The sequence below is a fragment of the Carettochelys insculpta genome, chromosome 8 (genome assembly GCF_033958435.1).
Source record: "Carettochelys insculpta isolate YL-2023 chromosome 8, ASM3395843v1, whole genome shotgun sequence".
In the NCBI taxonomy this organism is placed as follows: domain Eukaryota; kingdom Metazoa; phylum Chordata; order Testudines; family Carettochelyidae; genus Carettochelys; species Carettochelys insculpta.
The window spans coordinates 47,780,718-47,802,417 of NC_134144.1; the positions used below are offsets into that span (position 1 = coordinate 47,780,718).

Sequence of the window (21,700 nt, forward strand, 5' to 3'; positions counted from 1 at the left end):
CAACACCATATTAGAGATGATGGTCTCACTTCAGTGTTTGATGGTCAATTTCACTTCATTTCTGTAATGTTTCAGAAAGAATTTTGACATTTTGTGGAAATCCCAGACGTGCCCTGTCCTACTGTATTTCATCACAGCTGGTTGCCAACTGCGCACTTTTGGCTCTTAAATGGAATCTTGATTTTAATCCGCCATAATCTGAGACTGTTGCTTGCTCCCATATTTAGTCTCTGGCACTTAGCAGCACACCACAGCGTGCCAAGGAACAGTCATACAGATCTTGCGTAACTAAACCAACAACTATTCTAGGTCAGCATTGTCAGGGATTTTATCCCAGGGCATTATCGTCCCCGTGGACTAGGGGAAACAAGCCTTTGGCTATTAAACATCAAGCAGGCACATGAAAAGTTTAAAGTCACATAGGCTGCTATTTAGCAGCCCCTGCAACGGTCACTCTGAGTCAGTTGGTTTCCCCGGTAACCTGAACTCATGAATTATTCATGACTGCGGATTTAAAAGGAAGGCTTCTGATTGGCCCAAAGTGAATCCTTCCAGCTCTTTCGGGCCGGCAGAGAACCTAGTTGAAAACACCTGCGTGGAATTTTCAATATGCTAATCATGTCATAAATATTCATTAGATCAAGCTATAAATTCAGGGCTCGCAGCCCATTCTGTGGCCCTGAAGGACATGGACTTGATTCCATTACTTCATATAGGGAAAGCGTGGCTGCATCTGCGGCGTCCGCCGAGTCCCTTAGGCCGGCCTAGAAGTGGCGAAGCCTTTGTGAAGACTCAGTGGAAGCAAAGCTGAAATCACAGTGGCGCTTGCCACTATTTGGCAGCACTTGCCAGAGCTGACAAATCACCACCGCGCCTGCTCCTACCTGAGTGGCACCACCGGCACAGAAGCAGCACCAGCGCCCCAGCACGCCACACCGAACACTAGCAGCACATTGCTTTGTGGAGCAGCAAGTGGGTCGCTTGGCCAGGCCACGAGGTGGTGAACTGGCCCCCGCTCCGGTGGGGGTACTGCGTACCTGGTGGCACAACCAGGGGCCCGCCATCTTGACCACCAGCGCTCCAAAACATCCGCGCCTGCGCTGCCCACACTGACGACTTCACTGGACAAGACACAGCCTGCCGGATTTGACCTTCAACTACAAGACACGTCAACCACTCACCAGGCCCGAGGCGCAGCCTGGAGCCACACGACACTCTACTTAAAAGGACACATTCACTGGTCTTGGGTACTGGCACCCCTTACAGGGTGACAAAGGGTCATTCCCTTTGTCGTGCCCTCTTCAGGGCCAAGGGGAGGGCAGTACGTGGGGGCCTGACTTAAGGGCCGGGCCTAAATACCCGAATCAGCAGAATATACAGTTGTACACTTAATAGCTTATAGGTGATAACTTAATTCAGTTAATATAGTTGCGTAATTAGTTAGGTAATTATTGTGCTAGTTTATATTTGTTACCATATAAGTGGGATGTTACGGTGAAGGCACTGCCTCCCGTCACCCAAGTTCACCTTGCACCCTACCTATCCCTCAACCTTCGAACACTAGCTATGGGGCCACCTCAAAGCTCCCAGTTAGTAGGTGGGCCTTGAGGCAGGATCCCAAGGTCTACCAATTAGGTCAGAGTAGCGACATGGCCTGAGGCTGAAGGACAAGGAGTAGCGCCCTTGCCCCACTCGAAGCAGTAAAAGATATCAACAAAACCCTTTACCTCGTCCCTTAAATCCCTACTCACCATTAAATTTTTGCCTTCCAGATTAATAAAGTTCACTGTACAGGTTGTTACCATGAAGTTATTAATTATAGTAAGTGTTCAGTAGAGTTTAGAGCTTATCCTAGTATTATAAACTGTTTTATGTGTATGTTTTACACTTGTTGCTGTTTATTCGCTTGCTATTGGTTATGTTAATAAATATATCATCTATTTCACCGTAAACCTCTGGCTCACCTTCGTTCTCCGACCCAGCCACTGCCTGCCAGGCAGTTAAGATTCTTTAAGCGGAGGGTACTTGCACAACCCCTATTTCTCTCACCAGAAGGGGGTGGGGTGGCTTGCAGGAGGGCGGGGCATGTTACGCCGACTGCCCCTCCTTGAAAGCTTAGGTCCCCAAGGATTCGGACAATTAGTGCGGGGGGCCTCACTAACCGGTTCGCGCTGACCGGGTGGCCTGTAGCAGGTCGTGAGAGGTTACCAATTCCCCTTGACAAGTGTAAGGAAAGAGGCCCATTGGAAAGACATCACAAAACCTGTGCTCCCAATGTTTACTGAGATTACCCCAGGACAGAGTTCCCCCAAACAGATGAGTATGCACTCTTCATCACAGCAGCCTGAGTAATCTTTAGTGAACAAAGGCCTCAATTTATTTTAAAATACTGAATGATTACTGTCCAGGCCTCATCTGCCAGTCCAAGGACTCCCTGACAGTTCTATAGGTGCAGAAATGCACCTGTCTGCAAACAGTTCAATCTCTATTTTGCCAACTGCCTAATCTCCCTGGTAACATTCACTGGTTGTAAGTATGAAGTAGCTATGACATTGTTATGACACAAATGGACTTACAGACACAATTTGTGGGGTGCAGCCAGTTCTTAGGGAGACTACCTTTATCAATTCCAAAGTCAAAATCGGTTACTTTGTATTACTTTCATGCCAAAGAAGAGTTTTCTGATTAAACAAATCCAATGTAATTAAGAAAACACCTGTTCTTTTGCATCAGCCAGGCTGGTAACAACCACTCTCTTCTTTGTTTATCAAGATATCTCAAATATCTCAAATACAGAAATCCACCTTATTTTAGGTGTACACATACTGGAACCATTTAACAAAGCTTTAAAGAAATCTCATTTTGGTCTGACATGCTAATGCTGAATATCCTACTCTACCAGTTTGAGTCTGGCTCTGTGTACAGGTTGGCAAAGTTGATATAAACAAACATTTTAAATGACATGTGGAATAAATAAAGTTAATTCTCCAAAATTCATCTTCCTATTAATAATATTCAAGGAAAGATTTGTGCTTGTGAAAATAAAACGAACGTTAGCATTAGGTAGCAGTAAGACATCATGCAACATGGAATGCAGAAGTTCCCAGAACAGCATCTCATTGCTTCCTTTGCAGAACTATTATTATTCCAGACTTGAGGTTTCCTGAGTAGAGGCTGTAAATCATATCGTGGGACTGGGGTAATGGCTGACTAAACTGCAAACTCAGTCTCATTTCTCTTCTGAGTTACCTCAGGCCCTGATACAACTGTTACAGAAGTCAATGGCAGTCTTTCCATTGACTTCAAAGGCAACTGGACTGAGCCAAAAAAAAGCAGATTAAAAATGAGCCTTTGGGGATGACCAGCTACCCATTATGTATTGCGCAGCCCAAACTCCAGCTTTCTAATCTTTAGTGACTGATATATTAGGTTGTCTCATTCCTTAAAGAGCATGGATATTCTTGCCCAAAGCTAACAGTGAATGAATATAAAGACCCAAATCACGTAATTGTTAAATACTCTTACCCAATATGATTGGTTCTTAAAGAAATTTCCAGTTCTCGCAGTACTTGCGTAGATTCTTGGACTCGTCTTCTGAATTTCTATAATTCAGTTGGGGGAAAAATACTTGAGAAACATATATGGCCTCCCATAATGTTATTTAAAAATGCCAAAACCCATACGAGACTGAATGTGTTAAATATCAAAATATATTGAGAACATTTCCAAATCCTGAGGAATGAGATTAATCATAGTAGTAACTAAAAGACACTCAGAAAAATAATTCTTGTTTCCAACTACAATTTTGTAGTTTCCTCATTTGAAAGCGTGGAAGGGAAAAGGAAAAATAGAATTCTGTAAAGGAATGTATATTTCTTTGCAATACAATTTTTATTTTAGCAGCAAATGTTTCACAGATTGTTCCAGCATAGGGACCTAATGTTCGTCAATGGCCAATAATTTTGGACATGCAATCACGTCTCCACAACAAGAGGGAACCACAAAAATATCTGCACATTTGATGGTCAATAGATCTTTTTGTTGGTACTCCCCCCCTCAGCCTGGAGGTCTGGGCTGCAACTTCTGAAGCCCTTTTCTTAATATGCCCCTGATCAAAGCACCATAGTATAGATTCTTCATACAGACAGCTAAGGGTTTTTACTGTCACTGCAGGGACTTTACCTCCCTCAATCGAGCTATGTTGTGTATTGTAAAAACACATCTGTCTTCTTTCTGAAATGAAGACAAAGCCTTAGCCTAGTGCTGCAGTGGTGGTGGAAAAGCTGGGATGGGGAAGAGACAGAGGTGGTAAGATTGTTCCCTGACTGCAGGAGTCACTATCCTCCAAGCAGGTTGCTATTTGCAACTTGGAGCAGAGACAGTTAAGTGTTCTGTACTTTATAAGATTAAAAGGAGCCACCAGAGTGTGATATCTTTAGAGATATAAAACTGAAATATGCCTAACCTATGTGTTTAAAAATGCAGCTCACATGGAAAAAATAGCTACTGCCCCCAAATGAATATTATACAGCAGTGTTTGGAACTTCCTCCTCCTGACCATACAAGTATTTAGGACAGAAAATGCTGACACAACCTTAATTACAGCAATAATTATGGTAATGTGAATACTCCCCAACCACCAGCCCGAGGAACCCATTTGTAAATCTTTCCTTTTTGCAGTCTAGGCTGACTGGTTATATAATCTAAAACAAAAGGGAGGCACTTGATTAAGTTACTTTAAGGTTACATTGATTTTGTTATGCTGGGGAGCCTGACACTACGGCAACAAAGGTTTCAATGTGCCCGTGGACTGATCGCAGAGCAACCCAAACACTATATGCAGCTGAAAAATCCTGCTGGACAAAACAAAGGCCCTGTTCACCGTTTGAATTTTTTTCTCCTTCTTTCTCTTTTTACTATAATCAGTTGCAGACAAACAAAGTTATGAATGGCATTTCTTTCTTGTCACTTCCCACCACAAGAGAGGCATTGTGTCAGAAGATACTTTTACTGCGGCCTTGAAGACACGAGCTAATGAAGGCCAACAGGAAAAAAAAAATACTTAGTGTATGTCCCATTTCATTTCTTCGGTAACATGGGCCAACCTCAACTGGGGTATGTGGTTGGTCCTGGGCTTGAAGCATTGTGTCAAGACAGGTATTTTACCACAGGACCCATTTACACTAATTGTATCACAACACAAAGCAGTGATTGCTTAAGTTGGAAGAAGAAGAGCCAGTCAGAGGAGCTACACTCTGGTGACCTCCTTCTTTAACAAAAGAAAAAGTTGTTGAAAACATGAACACTTAATATGAGCGTACACCTGAGATAACTATTTGAAGACAACTATTTCAAAATAACTATTGAGATAACTATTTCAAAAGTATTAGAAAGCAAATTGGGACAAGGTCTCTCATGAATGTACAGCCATACCCCAAACCTCAGAGACTACTCTCCTCTTTTTATCCACAGGATAGCCAGGTTAACAGCTATACAAACTTTCCCAACTGAGTGGTGAATGTGCCTCCATCTGGACACCAGAAAGATCACAAGAGGACTGCGTAACAGTATTCACCTTAAATACTCATCCTGTTATTAGGTCTTGAGGCTGCTGGGAAAGGATTACAAAAGCTGTGCTGACACATTGAGGCAGGCAGTTCATTACCTTACACAGATGTAAAAAAAGGTGGGAACAGTTCTCTAAAAAGAAGAGGCTCAGGGGCTGATGACTAGTGGGACATTTTACTCAACCATTCAAAGTCCATCTCAGACAGAGGGCTGGTCTACACTAAAACCTCACACCCTGGAGAGACGTAGTTAAGTTGACCTAAGCCGAGATGTGGAGGCCACTGGGATCTATGAAAGAATTCTGTCAAACTAGCTGCTGGAGGAGGCAGATTAAGAACAATGACAGAAAAAACTCTGCTTTCACTGTAGAAAGTGTCTACAATAGCATAACTACAGCACTGTAACAATGTCACTGAAGTGCTTATAGTGGAGACATATCCATCTAGGTCTTGAGTTTGTTTCAGGTCTGCTGTTAACCTCCATGCCCATTCATCCCTTGACTGCTTTGGTGAGATTGCCCAGAAAAGGTCAGTTAGTGCCAAAAGGTGGTAGTTTTGATATGTGGATGAGCGTCCACTGGGAACTGCACTGAGAATGCAACATCCTTTTATGAAGCTGAAAAAACAGCAATCAGATGGTAACAGCTTTCATTTTCCACAAGCAGTGGTAGAACTGAGTTAGGGACCATGAGGTACAAAGCTCTGGAACACATTAGTAACATGGGCTATTTGATGCACTCACAAGCCATCTTTCCTTATTCTCTTATTTGTAATGCCTATTCAGCTTTCTGCCTACTGAAGCGTGAAAACTACAATTTCTCTTCGAGTCTGAATATTTTGTTAAGACTGGAATCTGGGAAACTTTCTTCAGCTTGGTCTACACCGAAAACTTAATGGCTACATCACACAAGGCCGTGAAAAATGTCATGTCCTGTGCAATGCAGCTAGGTTAATCTAACCCATACTGCAGGCACAGCTAGGTCAATATTTCTGTTGACCTAATTACCACCTCTTAGTGAGGTGGGTTCAGAGGTTTTCAAACCATGAGTAGAGACCCCAAAGTGAGTCACAAACCCATTTTTATGGGTTTGCAGAGCTGGCATTAGATTTGCTGTGGCCTACAGCCTGAGCCCTACCACCCGGGGCTGAAGCTGAAACCTAAGCTCCACTACCCAGGTCCAAATACAAGACCAGGGCTTTTAGCCCTGAATGGCAGGGCTCACATTATACTCCTTCCCCTCCCGACTTGGGCCTGAAGCCCTTGGGCTTTGCCCTCCATGGCCTGAACAACAGGGCTTGGGAAAGCCCAGGCTTCCGACCCTCCCTCCTAGTAATTTTTGTTGGCAAAAGACAGTTGCAGTGTCATGAAGTCTGAGGACCCCTGACTTACATCAATGGAAAAATCCCTGTCATCGATGCAGGAAGCATCTGCACTACAGAGGCACAGCTTCAGTGCCACAGATGTGCCGCTATAGAAGAGACATAGACTTAAGATTTTTACAGGGCCTTTCATGCCAAGGGAGGAAGGAACTCCAAATCAAGGATGATTCTGCCTCTTAGTGATGAAGTGTGAACATACAAAAAAGAACACAGAATACTTCTTACCTTCCTGGTTACTGCTGGATCGAGATAGCCCTTTAATTTCTGGATATATGTATGAGGAGGATTCTTCACTTGAAATCTTTCCTGCAGAGAGCACATAATCATCAGACATTCAAGCAGTGATTCACTATATAGTCTAACACATTTCAACTGTATTTATCTGAAACTGTAGGATAAACCCCAGTTGTCTGAAAATTCTGGAAGAATTAAGTGGTATTAAACATAAGATTATTCATATCTGAAGAAAGGGAGAAATGGGTACTACTGACTTTATAGGTGTTTTTTTAAAGTTACTAATTAGTTTGTAGGTCTTCCCAGCAGGGAACACATCTGTGTGTGTGTGTTTACACAAGGTCCATCAAAAGGGGTGGGCGGGGCTAACTGTTAACAGGGACACTTCTAATACAAGGTCCTGTTCAGACATCCTAACATGACAGAAACTTCTACCATACAAAATACCATTCATAAGCAAACACTGTGCTGTCACAGGGTATAATGCATTGCAAAACTGTAGGGTGAAGAGGCTGCAATTACAAATATCCTGAAAAAAATTAGAGGCAATACTTGCTTAATATTTATTCCTTTTAAAAGAGGCTGGTTTTTTTTCTTTTGTTTTGAGGTGATCTCCAGCTGGTGTTAACAGCCCTCATTATAGTTGGAAAGACAGTTCTGAATGCTCACTATCCACATCCTTTGAGTCTCATGCTGGCATCCCTGCACAGAATCCTTGGTGGGTTACACTAACTGTAAAGTACACGTATGGGTGACAAACATAAAATCCAAGAGCTATCAGGGTATGGCACCAGTGGACAGTAATCCTTGTAAGCTAAGCACTTGGGCAGGCACCCTGGAAAGGGTCAAGCGGTGCCCAGCTGATTAGCAGAACACCAACAGCTCCCACAGCCAGCAATATCTTTTTCTACTGGTGGTGCACATAAAATTTATTCTGCACTTGGATGGGAAAAATTAGAGGGAACATTGCTGGTAGCCTGTGTTACCTGGGATTTTTTACACTTCCTGCAGTTGCTCCACCCCTACTATGGACCTCTCTTCCTTCTTCTGCACCACTGCCCTGGGCATGTCAATGAGAAATTTTACTTTCACTCCTTAGGATGCCAATGCTCTATTCACCTTGAGAAATCAACTTTTCCCGTATGTATTTAACATGACAGTACATATATGAATGAGCACGTGCATCTTCATCAAGCAAAGAGCTGGCCAACCACCCAAAATTATGTCCTGAAGAGGAAGGAAGGGGACCAGTTGTGATTAAGCCTAACAGGTCTTTTTAATTTCCAATAGAATGAAGGACAGCTTTAAATTCCAACTTTAATATTTCCCATGGACAAGAACCATGACTATGTCTTGTAATGCTCTTGGCTTTCTTACTTCCTATGGACTGACTAATGACTTTTTAAGGTTTTTCTTTCATTTTCAGACAGATTACATAATTACACAGTGTTGTAATGTCTCCAGGACTTTACAATGCTCACACATAACACTGAAATGCTTGTTTATCTTAAATCAATATGCACTAAAAACACAATGCCTATAATACCACATCCTACTTTCTGGGGTAACATAAATCCTGCACACTAACATGTTTACCACACAGAGGAACTGACTATCTGCCAATATTTTATACATGCTGAATATATTGATAACTGAGGAGAGTTCTCCCTGGAGAGCTGAACACACTGTTTTCCTTAAAATAATGATTCACAATCATATCATACTTTCCATTTCTATTTATTTCCTTCTGATCTATGCGCCAATCCACCTGTTTGTCTTCCTGGTATCAATTCTTAGATTATTGAAGCTTTTGCATAGGTACAATATTTCCATCTCCATTATCAAGTCAGCTCTGTGAATTTATACTCCGTATTGATACTATTTCACTGGGCACCACATTTCAAGAAAGTTGTGGAGAAACTGGAGAGGGTCCAGAGAAGAGCAACAAGAATAATTAAAGGTGTCGAGAACATGAGCTGTGAGGGAAGACTGAAAGAACTGGGCTTGTTTACTTTAGAAAAGAGAAGGATTAGAGGGGACATGATAGCTGTTTTCAAGAACCTAAAAGCAGGTTACAAGGGGGAGGGAGAAAAATTGTTCTCCTTGGCTCTGAGGATAGGACAAGAACCAATGAATGGGCTTAAACTGCAGAAAGAGGGGTTTAGGTTGAACATTAGGAAAACTTTCTCAATGTCAGGGTTGACATAAACACTGGAATAAACTACCTAGGAACTACCTACCACCCCCACCCACTACCCGGGACCACATGTTTGACATGCTTGCTCTAGATCGTGTATTATTACCTCGGAGGTTCTCACATTGGTTCATGAACTTTTATTATACTTGGGTCATACGCCTGTTTTTTATTTATTTACTCCTTAATCTAGCACCTTTTCACTTGTATGGAAATTTAACTCTGTCCTCTCAACCTATCCATCCTCCAGTTCAGCTCTAATACAGAGTAATACCTATGCATGGCAAACACTTCTAGAGGATGACTATCCAACTTGAGGGTCCCCAGCACCTTTCAGCTTTAGTCCGTCTATTAGTTTAAATACCTTCTCCAAAATCTTTTTAATATCTGAGCTAGAAACTTATTTGCTTCAGTTAAGCTACTGTTCATCTATCCTATAGAGACTCTCCCTCTCTATGCCCAAAAGTTCTCCGAAACAATACATAACACATTGAAAAAAAACTGGCCCTAGGCCTCTGTTCTCATTTTCCAGGACAGTTTTGAATTAACTGCATTTGTTCTAGTGGGTTTTTACCGTTTTATAGGTTATGGGCTGGACAATGACTTCCATGCATGGTACAGAAGGAGGAAACTGGGCTCTTCTTGGTGCGAACCTGAGCAAGGAGCTATCAAATTCTTTGTTTCTTATGCTCTGGCACACAAAGGCGGCCCAAGGCTGTCTAGCTGGGTTGATACAGAAAAGATACAAGAAGGTTGTATCTGAATAGGAGAAGTTGCAGAAAGGAAGGTTCTTGGACCCAGAGGGGAAAGATTCTATGAAGGAGCAGAGAGGAAGGCAATCACTACATGTGCAGAAGGAGTGGGAAAGAAAGCTCAGAGAGACAAGAAAGACATGGACGAATCTAAAAGAAAAGAACAGTTGTCCATTGATTCAAGTATGATTATCATCACTTCTCACAGACTTTGAAGTCACAAGGACCATCATGATCATCTAGTCTGACCTGTCTTCACACTGCCCACAGAACCTCACCCACCCACTCCAGCAAAAGCCCCATAACCTCTAGCTGAGTTCGTGAAGTCCTCAAATGTTTATTTAAGACTTCAAGTTACAGAAAAACCATCATTTACTCTAGTTCAGCTCAGCAACCAACCCATGCCCCACACTGCAGAGAAAAAGCCCAGAGCCACTTGCAATTTGACCTGAGGGAAAATTCTTTCCGACCTCCAAATAAAATGATCAGTTAGATCACGTTAGTGGTCACCAAGACCCACCACCCAGACTTCTGGAAAAGAATTATCTGTAGTAGCAACTTAGAGCCGTTCCCAGCAAGTGATTAACCCCCATCCATTGGAGATATCTGCTAAAAGAAGTCACAGATGGACCATATGCCATTGTAGGTAGCATTATCATCCCATCCCATCAGTACATTTATCAAGTTCAGCCTGAAAACCAGTTAGGGTTTTGCCATCACTGCTCTTGGAAGGCTATTCTAGAACTTCACTTCTCTGATGGTCACAAATCTCCATCTAATTTTAAACTTAAGCTTACTGATTGCCAGTTTATATTCATTTGTTCTTATATCAGCACTGCCCCTTAATTTACATAGCACCTCTCTTTTACTGGGGCTTGTCCTGCTGATGGATTTATAGAGAGCAAATCATATCTCACCAAGTTACTTTAGTTTTCTCTTGTCAAAGAAGTTCTCCATTTCTCTGATCATCCTAATAGCCCTTCTCTGCTCCTGTTTAAATTTGCGTTCATCTTTCTGAAACGTGGGAGACTACCATTGGTCATTTGCAGAAGAGGTATTACCAGTGCCTTGCACATTGGCACTAGCACTCCCCTGTCCCTACTGGGACACATTACAATTCACCCAGGTCTTTCTCCTCTGTCACTTCCAACTGAACAGATAAACTAGAATTCTGTTAGCAAATTCTGTGTTTGTGTCTTTGACTAATTTTGATTCATCTGATCTTACCTGAGTAGTTCCCCACTTTACTAACAGTGAAGAATTCTCATCTCACTGGGAGATATATTTCCCATGGAAAATCTGCAATGAGAAAGTAATGCAAAGCCCCACAGCATTTTCTCGACTTAGAGGATCATTGGTTAATTTTGTACGGAACCACTGAATGAGTCATAAATCTGGCAGCCAGAACCCATGACACGCACTATCTAATTACAGACTGATATAACAACATATTGTTTGTTATGCCTATTCCATAGTCAGATGGACAGCTATTCTATAAAACTGTTGGGAAATTTGCATTCTTCTGTGGGGAATACAATGTGTTGAGACCTGTTAAAGCAGCACCAAACATTCTGATACTTCAGTCTTAGAGGAATTTTAAACCCCTCTCCCCTAGTTTAAGAGAAAGTTCACATAATAATCTTCTTCTGAGCGTACAACCTAACATTTTGTAACTGAAATGTGAAACCTCCATTTAGTAGGTCAAGATGAAATCCTGACTACAGGATCTATAAGAGGTTTCATAATGAACAGTAGATTACTGCTTAGTATTCAGAAGGCATCTGCATATACACAGGAAGTCACTGCTGTTATTATCTTGCTATCCGCTGCAATAATATCATTCACAGTCATAAACTACAAGAAGTCCTGTGGCACCTTATAGACTAACAGATATTTTGGAGCAAAAGCTTTCATGGGCTTATGCTTCAAAACATCTGTTACTCTACAAGGTGCCCCAGGACTTCTTGTTGCTTTTGAAGATACAGACTAACTCGGCTGTCCCTTTGACATTCACAGTCATGGGTGCTGACAGACTCGCCGGGTCCCTGGGCAAGATGGGGCCTCAGGCAGAAGAGGTGGTGCTGGGGCTAGTCATCCCTGACAGACTTCAACGCTGTCTGGAGTGCATGATGCAGGGTTCCCGCAGCAATTTAAAGGGCCTGGGGCTCCACCCATCAACACTCCTGCAGTACAAGTGGCTGCAGCCAGGAGCAGTTACCCCTTTACCTCCCCAATCAGTGGGTCTGTCTGTAGTAATAAACAGGAATGGTATAAAATCCTACCCTGTGTGGCTTCAACCTCTGGCTCAAATGCCTCTCAAATACAGCACCTGGGCACTTCTTACTTTTTTTTTTTTGCAGTATTTTTAATCTTTTCATTTTTTGTATAAGTTTAGTGCTGATGGAAAGGCTGATTGAGAGCCCCTTATACTAGTGCCCTGTATTTACCAACAAAAAGCACAGGGAATGCAACCTTCCCTATGTAAACATCTGGCACTTCCTGCTTGGGCCATTTCTAAAAGTAATTTGGTCTTCAAGGCCAGTGAGATCCTCATCTTGCAAAGTGGGAAATGCTCCAGGAATCTGCTAAGCAGACACAGTAGTTGCTAGAGTCAAAGAGAAGTGGTGGGCTCTTAGGTCCTCTGTGCTGAAAGGAGGAAAAATTAGAGATAATGTTACTTGATAAATATTGTAATGTGGTCAGCTATCTTCTGGGTCCTGAGCTAAATCCATCAAGCTCATTCTGAACAGGCTATTGCTTCTTCTACAGAATTAATCTCATCAAAATCTCACATGCAGATGAAAGAAGCCAAATTCACCAACACCCTGCACCTCCTGTAGGGAATTTACACCAATACAAAAGGAATGCAAAGTAGGTGCAAAGCACATAACAGTCAAATTTGGAAGCATGCTACACTCACTATGGATATGGATTTATTTGCACTGGTGTAAATGCAAACTCAAGGTGTAGGACAATGGAGAATTAGGTCCCAATACATTTTCATTACCTACTCAAAGTATTCTTGTTAAATGACAAAGACACTGATTATTCAAAGCACTGTATATTTTCATGCTTTTTGTGTTTTCACCCCCTTACCCCGACATGATATTGCGATACATTGCGATGGATAAATGTCAGGCACCTTAGAGCATTGGTTTGTGTTCGTATCCAAAGATAGGTTGGTCTATTTAAATCTCTGAAAATATGTAACTCTTCTCACTAGATTTCTCCTTCTCACTTAAACTTCCAATCACACAGTGCACTAGGGTGCAAAAACAAAGATGCCTTAAAATGTTTTGAATTGGAAGTTAGTGACAGGAGAGGAATCGGACTAGATCAGGATGAAAATGGGGAACAGAGAGGGATGTAAGACACAATGGAAGGGAATCTGAAGCTTGGGGCTGTATTATGGAGAAAAGATCTGGAGCAATCTTTTTTTTTTTTTTGGTTTGGTTTGGTTTTTTTGTCTGAATGGGATTGCCCAGTCTAAAGCTAATGCAGCAAGACTGTACTGAAAGGTGCAATGGAGGACACAGTTCTCTCATAACAAAGACCTCAGGGCAGCAATGTGTTTAACAAACACAGCTGTCAGGGCAGGAGACCCAAACAGACCATACCTTGACTTCTGGGGTTTTCTGTATGGACAATGAAGGCTTGCAGGTGGAAGAGATGTGACCGTACACTTCCTTATCCCCACTGCCCTGTAAGCTAAGACAAGCGGTACATTCCACCTTTAGGTGCTTGGTGCGAGCAACCCTACAGCATTAGCACAGAAAACCGGTAGCTTTCTGACTTCTTCACCTATTTGTTCTGACTTCGGTCTTGGTCGGTGACTGACAGTCCCTTCCACATCAGCAGCGTATTTGGGAAATGTGTTTTTTGAATGACAGGAAAGAAGGGCCCATTTGTTGCTTCTGATCTTTGACCATGCTACTTCATACCAAGACAAAGGGCTCAAGTCAGAGCTGGTATAAGAAAACACAGTTTCACTGACTTCAGTGGAGTTCCACCTTTTATACTAGCTCTGAATCTGGCCAGTAGAGTGTCATGGGGAAAAGTACAGGTAGTCCTCAGACTCACGACACAATTGGGTTGTGAAAATTGCATCATAAATCAAAATACTGTAACTTGGACTGTAATCCACTCCATTGTGAGACCAGGCATTATCAACTAACTTCACATGTCAAATCAGGATGTCAGTTCAGAAATGTTGTAAGTGCCATTCATCATAAGTCAAATGTCAAAGTCGTGGACTGCCTGTATTTGAAATTTCAGTGTTTGCAAAAATGTTCTCTTCATTAGAATTGTCTGTCTCTGTATATACACAATTACCTAGGAAATTGCTTAATTGTAGTTAAATTACTGCTAATTGGAACTGCTACCAGCATATTGCGAAAGAGAGTAATGTAGGCATATGCAAGGACTTAAGCATATGTTTCCACATAATGTGCAGAGGCTTAGTCATGCAGTCTCCGCTAGTGTTAATAGTAGTCATCTGTAAAGCCATGAACCATGCAGAATACTGGATGTACAGACTTTACGTTTAAAGAAACAGAGATCACACAAATAGAGCTGAACTAGAGGAAACCATCATGGAAGTAGGAACACTGTGCCCTAAGATGTTATATGAAGGGCACATAATTACAATGAAAAATAAAATAAATGTGCAAAATAAACTAGTTGAACCTCTCTAATCCAGCACCCTTGAAACCTGACCGGTACCAGTCAAGAAAATTTGCCGGACCACAGGAGGCCAATGTTGTTTATCAGCATTACCAACACTTCCACTGCTTACTAGGTTTTTAGAAGACATTTAGGGGTAAATTGCAACTAAACAACAGCACAGGACACAGAGCCAGGACTGGTGGCTGGAAAAAAACATCATAAAGCCACGAGAAATTTGGTCACACCCATGATAAGTGGTTGTCCGGCTACATAAAATCATGCTGGATTACAGATGTTGCTGGATGAGAGAGTTCTGGATTAGAGAGGTTCAACCTGTACTTTGAATAGCAAGATAATCAATATTTGGGATGCATTCACTGTGTCATTATTGCTTGTGTGCTCTTCACAGAGTGTTACTGAGTTGGATCATATTTACACTAGGCCCCTTCTGTGCCACTCTTACAATAGGAACTTAAAGTGAGAGTAAGCATAAACAGAAATTTAAAAGTAACATACACCTGCATCAACTCATGTTCAACCACATTTATCTTATTGGACCAATGTGAAGAGGCCTTAATATAAATAAAATTCTGTCCCTTTGTGTACTGCTGAACACTTGATGTTTTTCACGCTACAGCTGTTTGCAGTTCAGAGGCAGGTGAAGTTATTGTCAGATATATATCTAGAGGTGCTGTACAGCAGAGGTCAGCAACTCCCAGCATGGGTGCAAACAATGAAAAATAAAATAAATGGGTGAGTTGATTTTCATCGGCACAAGAGGCAGGAGCTCATTCCCACCACTCTTACCCCTATGCAGCTGGGAGCTCACTCAAAGCCTGTGGATTAACAAAAGACCAGCTAATGCTATCAACCACCATCTCAATGGTAACGCTCTGCCTCTTAATTTATTTATTAATGAAGCTGTTGTAAGTAGGACTATTAGGCTGCTTACTTAGAAGTAAGGCAAAGTGTGTGTAGACTCTCTGTTGGCTACTTAGATGTAGAGCCTAACTTTGAAGTTAACTTCAAAGTTAGTTCCTAGTATCAATGCACCCTTAGTGACTTTAAAAAGTATCACCGGCACTCAGACCACACACAGAGGTCAAAAGCTCAAATTTCATCACTATGCCTCAGAAAGTTTGCTGATTCCTGCTGTAGAAACTGAGTTTTAAAACTGGCTTCCACTACTGTGTCTTCATTTCTGCCTGCAATTAATTGTAGCAAATATGTTAACAATGTACAGACAGCTAGATGACTGAAATGCTACCATTTGCGAATGCAAATGAAGGCGCAAACTAACAGGCACAAAACTGGATGTCCGTTTTACAAACAAAGCAGGTAATTTACAGGTCAGAATGACAACTCATACAAATTAGACTATACCCATCTCAGTTCTTCCTGAAAATGATCAGTTTGAATCTTGAAAAAAGTCAATAATAATAATAATAATATCAGATCTTTTCTCTCATTTGTTTGCAGTTTATTTCTTCTCTTCCTGAGAGTTCTTCAGTGGAGATATAGCTTGGCTATGTTTAGTCTAATTCTCAAGAGCAGAGCTTTTTATTATTGGCTGCTTGCACTTACTTAACAATCAGGCACTATATATTAATACAAGTTTTTCCTAGATGCCAATTTTAATATTTTTAGTCTTCTGAAACTAAACCTAGAGGACTTTAATTAGCAAATTTATTATAGTTTACAGTGCTGATATTTTATCTGTTTCTATTTGTTTTCTCAAACTCTGTCAATAAATATTCACCATCAATCATCTCTAAAAAATATTTTTTTTTTTTTAAAAAGCAGCCCCTTATTGTGTAAAGAACAATGAAATTCGTTGAGTTGAAAGACATGAAATAAGTTGTAAGATCAGTAACAGCAAATGTTTCTTTCTAACCAATGCTCGGTGATTGGAAATGTATACTAATCCTGAAAACATTTTTACTAGTCCATCTAAGTGCTTCCTTCCTGGAAAGTCACAAGGGGCAACACCATCCTAGCTGTGACTATCACCTTGTCTTTCCTCTGGTTCAGCTCTTTTATCTTAGAAGCTAATATGTTACAAATAGATTAGTCTCTATAATACTTGCTATCTAAGGGTGGGTCTGCATTATGAGGAAAAGTTCACCTAAGCTATGCAATTTGAGGTATGTTAGTAGCATAACTCAAGTTGATTTAGCCTAGTCCTCTTTACTGCAGGAGCCACACCATATTGGGTAGAGGGGAGGAACTCTCCCGACAACTCCCCTTACTCTTCTTATTCCAGCGCACTACGAAAGTCAATGGGGGAGTGATCAGCAGTCATTTTATTGGGTCTTCCCTACACCTGCTAAATCGACCCTCTGGTGGATCAATTGCTGAATTGGAAATCCAGGAATTATCTCCTTTCTGGGCAGCGGTACATAACACACAGGTAGCTTGGCCACCGCATAATCGAACCGACCCACAATTAAATATGATAAGTTCTAGAGGTCACACCAGTATTATTTTTAGCCCATGAAATAATATTTTTTGTGCACAACAGCACTTTATCATTCTATTTTAGTTCCTTACCATTCGCATTTCACTTCAAAGGGACCTTCCAAATTTCAAATGAACAAGAAGCATTGTTCTTTTAAAGGATTCAGGAAAGCCAGCCATAGATACTTGAACAACAACCTCCTAGCTTTTGGGCAATTTGCCAATTTCATTATCTCTAATTCCTCATATTATATCTTCAAAGTTCTGTGCAGCCAGTTATTTATTTATTCATTCAACCACAGCTTCCCTTCAGAATTATTTCTCCTTTTACAGATGGAGAAATGTCACAGCGAATCTCTGGCAAAATCAGAAATCAGGAGTGTCTCTCTCTTGCCTTTGTGCCATGTCTAAACCGCACTCCTCTAATTCAACAGCTCTGTTCCATTCTAAGGCTGGGTCTACACTTGCTGGGGAAGACTGAACGCTTACATTCAATCTTCCAGGGTACCATTTCACGCATGTGTGAAATGGCATGTTCCAGGGTCAATATCAACCCCAGAACTTCTTTTGAGCAGTATGGTATTAAGGAAGATCAACAGAAGGAGCATTCCTGTCAACCTTCTGCCGTGAAGACAGGCATGGAAGTCGACAGCTGCAAAGTCAATTTTTGGTATGCAATTGGCATACCAAAAATTTCATAGCAGCCATTGACCTTCCAGGTAAGTGTAGACGCAGCCTAAGTGAAGAGTCCACCAGAGACAACTGTACTGCAGGCTTACAACTTAGAAATATCCTATCTGTATTCGACTCCCATAAACAAGTGTCAACCCCATCCAACTGAAGATAACTCTGCATAGCATGTAAAAATGATTAACTTTTATTGAGATACGAAAAGTGCCTCATTTATCAGATCCTTGCTGACTAGAACACCTGACATCTTCCCTTTTAATAAATATTAATTTAAATGCTCTAATCTCCGACATATTCCTGGCATTGTGCCATACCTGAGAAGACACAGTACTAAATGAAATAGTAGAGAGAAAAAAATACCAATATATTATTTTCCTCTTTTCTTATGAGCTTCTGAATTTTAGCTTGAGTTTTTCTGCCAGTTAGCTCTCCATTAAACACAATTCACCCAGTACCTTTATTTCAGGTGAATGTATTTGTCTTCATTTCAGATATCCTTATCACTGTCATCAGTCCACTCAAGAAAATAATGGTTATTAACTTAGTTAGCTGATAACAGTAAAGAGCTTGATTATACAGGTTGAACCTCTCTAATCCAGTACTCTGGTATGGCAACATCTGTTGGTCCAGCATGATTTTAGTCAGCAGAATGTCCAATTATCATGGGAGTGACCAAGTTTCCCACAGTCCCATAAATTCTGTTCACAGCTACCAGTCCTGGCTCTCAGTGTTCTGTGCTGTTGATTTAGCTCTAATTTACTTCTACATGTCTTTTTGGAGCCCAGTAAGAAGTGGAAGTGTTGGTAATGCTGCTAGACATCGACCTTCTGTGGTTCAGCAAATCCTCTGGTTTGGAACCAGTCTGGTCCCAACGGTCCCGGACTAGAGATGTTTAACCTGTATTCTGAGAAGCTGTTCCCTAAAGTTAATATCCTGCAGTCCTGTACAGAAGAACTTCACTAATCTGCACTAAGGGTTTGATTCAAAGCCTTCTGAAGTCAATGAAATGACAGCTATCAACTTCAGTGGGCTTTGAGCTGGTCTCTCCAGGATGAGATCTGTCACGGACTGCTGAGAATTATGGAGTAACAAAGTGGTAGGAGTGCCAGCCCTCCTCAGCCAGCTGGAAGTGCTCTATTCATATTTCAAGACATTGCTGGTCGCCAGGGAAAACTCAGGAGGTTTAGTTGGGTTAACCTTTAGGAGGTACAATATTACCCATATTGGTCCAATGGCAAAATCTCATTGGTCTGTCAAAACAAAAAAGCAGTCCAGTAGCACTTTAAAAGACTAACAAAATAATTTATTAGGTGATAAGCTTTTGTGGGATAGACCCACTTCTTCAGATCATAGCCACACCAGAACAGACTCAATATTTAAGGCACAGAGAACCAAAAATAGTAATCAAGGTTGACAAATCAGAAAAATTATCATCAAGGTGAGCAAATCAGAGAGCAGAGGGGCAGAAGGCGGGTGGGGGAAAGTCAAGAATTAGATAAAGCAAAGTATGTAAAAGAGTCCTTATAATGCACCAGGTAATTGCCATCCTGGTTCAAACCATGTGTTAATGTGTCGAATTTGAATATAAAAGAGAGTTCAACAGCCTCTCTTTGCAAATGGCTGTTAAAGTTCCTTTTCAGTAAAACACAGACTTTCTGGTCATTAACAGAATGGCCCACTCTATTAAAGTGCTGGCTGACAGGTTTGTGAATCAGGAGTGTTTTTATGTCTGTTTTATGCCCATTAATTCTTTGTCTAAGAGAGTTTGAAGGCTGTCCAATATACAAGGCATGTGGGCATTGTTGGCACATGATGGCACATATGATGTTAGCTGAGGAACATGAGAATATGCCCGTGATTCTGCGCATAACCTCGTTAGGTCCAGTGATGGTATCTCCAGAATAGGTATGTGGACAAAGCTGGCAACGGGGCTTGCTGCAAGGAAAAGTCCCAGGACTGGTATTCTTGTGGTATAGTCTATGGTTGTTGGTGAGAATCCTCCTAAGGCTGGGAGGTTGTTGGTCTACATTTCAGTGACAGGCAACCATAGAACTCCCTATTTACAGAGGATTTACCTTTGCTGACTTTCTACGTTATATGTTTTCTACCAAGGCTGAAAACTCAACCTGTGATCTGAAAATGAGTCTGGGTTCTTTTCTGGCTTTCACTGTACCACCAGTAATACAGATTCTGCAATGGTAATTTCACTGGCAATTTGACTTCTGCTGAACAAAGTAATATGGACTGGAATGGAATCAAGCTCACTTTTCTGTGACTCTACAGAGATCGCAAGAATAAAAAAGCTGGTTTGTCAGTAAAGTAAGTAGATGTGAATCACAGACTGACAAAGAGAGGAGCTTGCACTGAATCATAGCGATAAAAGCAATAGCTGCTATGACGGGGATCTATGCAGATGCATCACAGCATGGAGCAGAGGTAGCACATCAGTTTCTTCATAATTTGATATTTTATTAAAGGAATAAAAAACAGTGTATTTACCTTTCAGACAAGAGCCTTCATTAACAGCCCACTTCCACATCCATCCTCCTACCCAGACTCCGCACCCCTATCTCGTTCCTGTATCCTACTTCCCGCCCAGACCCCACATCCCAGCACGCTCCCTAGCAGCCTTCTCCTGTACACCAAACCCCTCATTTGGTGCCACCCCAGAGAGTAGGTGGTTCCACGAAAGCCACCAGAGCCCCCACGAGAATTAATCCAGTCCTGGGGGAAAGCCCTGAGTCTTTGCAACTTCCCTGCAGGCTGGCACACAAGGGAAACCCTGACTCCCTGAGTTGTCTGAGTTAGAGGAGTATGCCTCTTCTTCTTCCTCTTTCTCACTTGGGGGCCAGGTCAGGGAAGCTTTTATATTTTGTTTCTCACTTGTGTGTGGTCCCTGACTGCTTGTATTGTGGGGCAGTGACCCTGACCCAAAAAAGGTTCCCCACAACTGATTTACAGGATGCAGAATGTGGTTCCTCTTGCGCTGTCAATTACACTAGCTAATGCAAAAACTGGGAAGGATGATTGTTCCCTGAATGCACCCTTTCTGGAAAGATTTAGCAACAGCAGATGCACTGATTATGACAGTTCCTTATGCATGGACATATGCCATCTCCTTCTTGTTCTCATGCATAGCACTAGGCCCCATTTGCTAGCGCTTATGACTAAAGACACAAAACTATTGGTTAAACTCTGGGAATATGCCCTGACTGACAATGAGACGTTGCTTTCACATAACATTCACAATATTCGGCTACGACATATGATGGGTTAAACAATTATACCCTTTTCTTTCTCATAATCTCCTTTCCCCACTCTCTCATCCTATTTTTGGCTGTTAATATTTGCTGACAAGATAAATCTGTTTCTAGAATAAGAATGTATATGGCAAGGGATTTAAAACTATCTAAACTTATTTTTACCACATGTGCTTAGAATTTAAAATTTGGATTCAGCTCTTCAAAACTTTAAATAAAAAACGTACACCAGTTTAGAACTCATGCCATAAAAATCATCATTTTTATGCAATCCCAGAATTTTTGAACGAGATAAAACAAATAGATAACAACGTGATCTATTTTAGTTTCAGTATCTATGTAACTCACATAAACATCAACAGCATCTATACATTTGCAATGGGAAAAGTAAACCTAATAATTCTAGCCACTTTATTTATCAGTTACAGAGGCCATAAATTATCTTATACTGAATTTTCAGTAGAGAACAGCATTTTTATATTAATGCTTAAAGACTGTGGA

General features: G+C 41.4%; 1 protein-coding gene across 4 annotated transcripts in view; it reads right to left on the bottom strand.

Moving 5' to 3' along the window:
- The window catches only part of FMNL2 (formin like 2), a 273,735-nt gene that overhangs the window by 96,561 nt on the left and 155,474 nt on the right, over nt 1-21,700 (bottom strand). For all 4 annotated transcript variants that reach the window (XM_075001076.1, XM_075001074.1, XM_075001075.1 and 1 more), the window contains exons 3-4: nt 7,173-7,253; nt 3,526-3,602 (exon numbers count right to left, since the gene is read on the bottom strand). In XM_075001076.1, the coding sequence (XP_074857177.1) occupies nt 3,526-3,602; nt 7,173-7,253 (158 nt within the window). The remainder of the gene's footprint in view (nt 1-3,525; nt 3,603-7,172; nt 7,254-21,700) is intronic.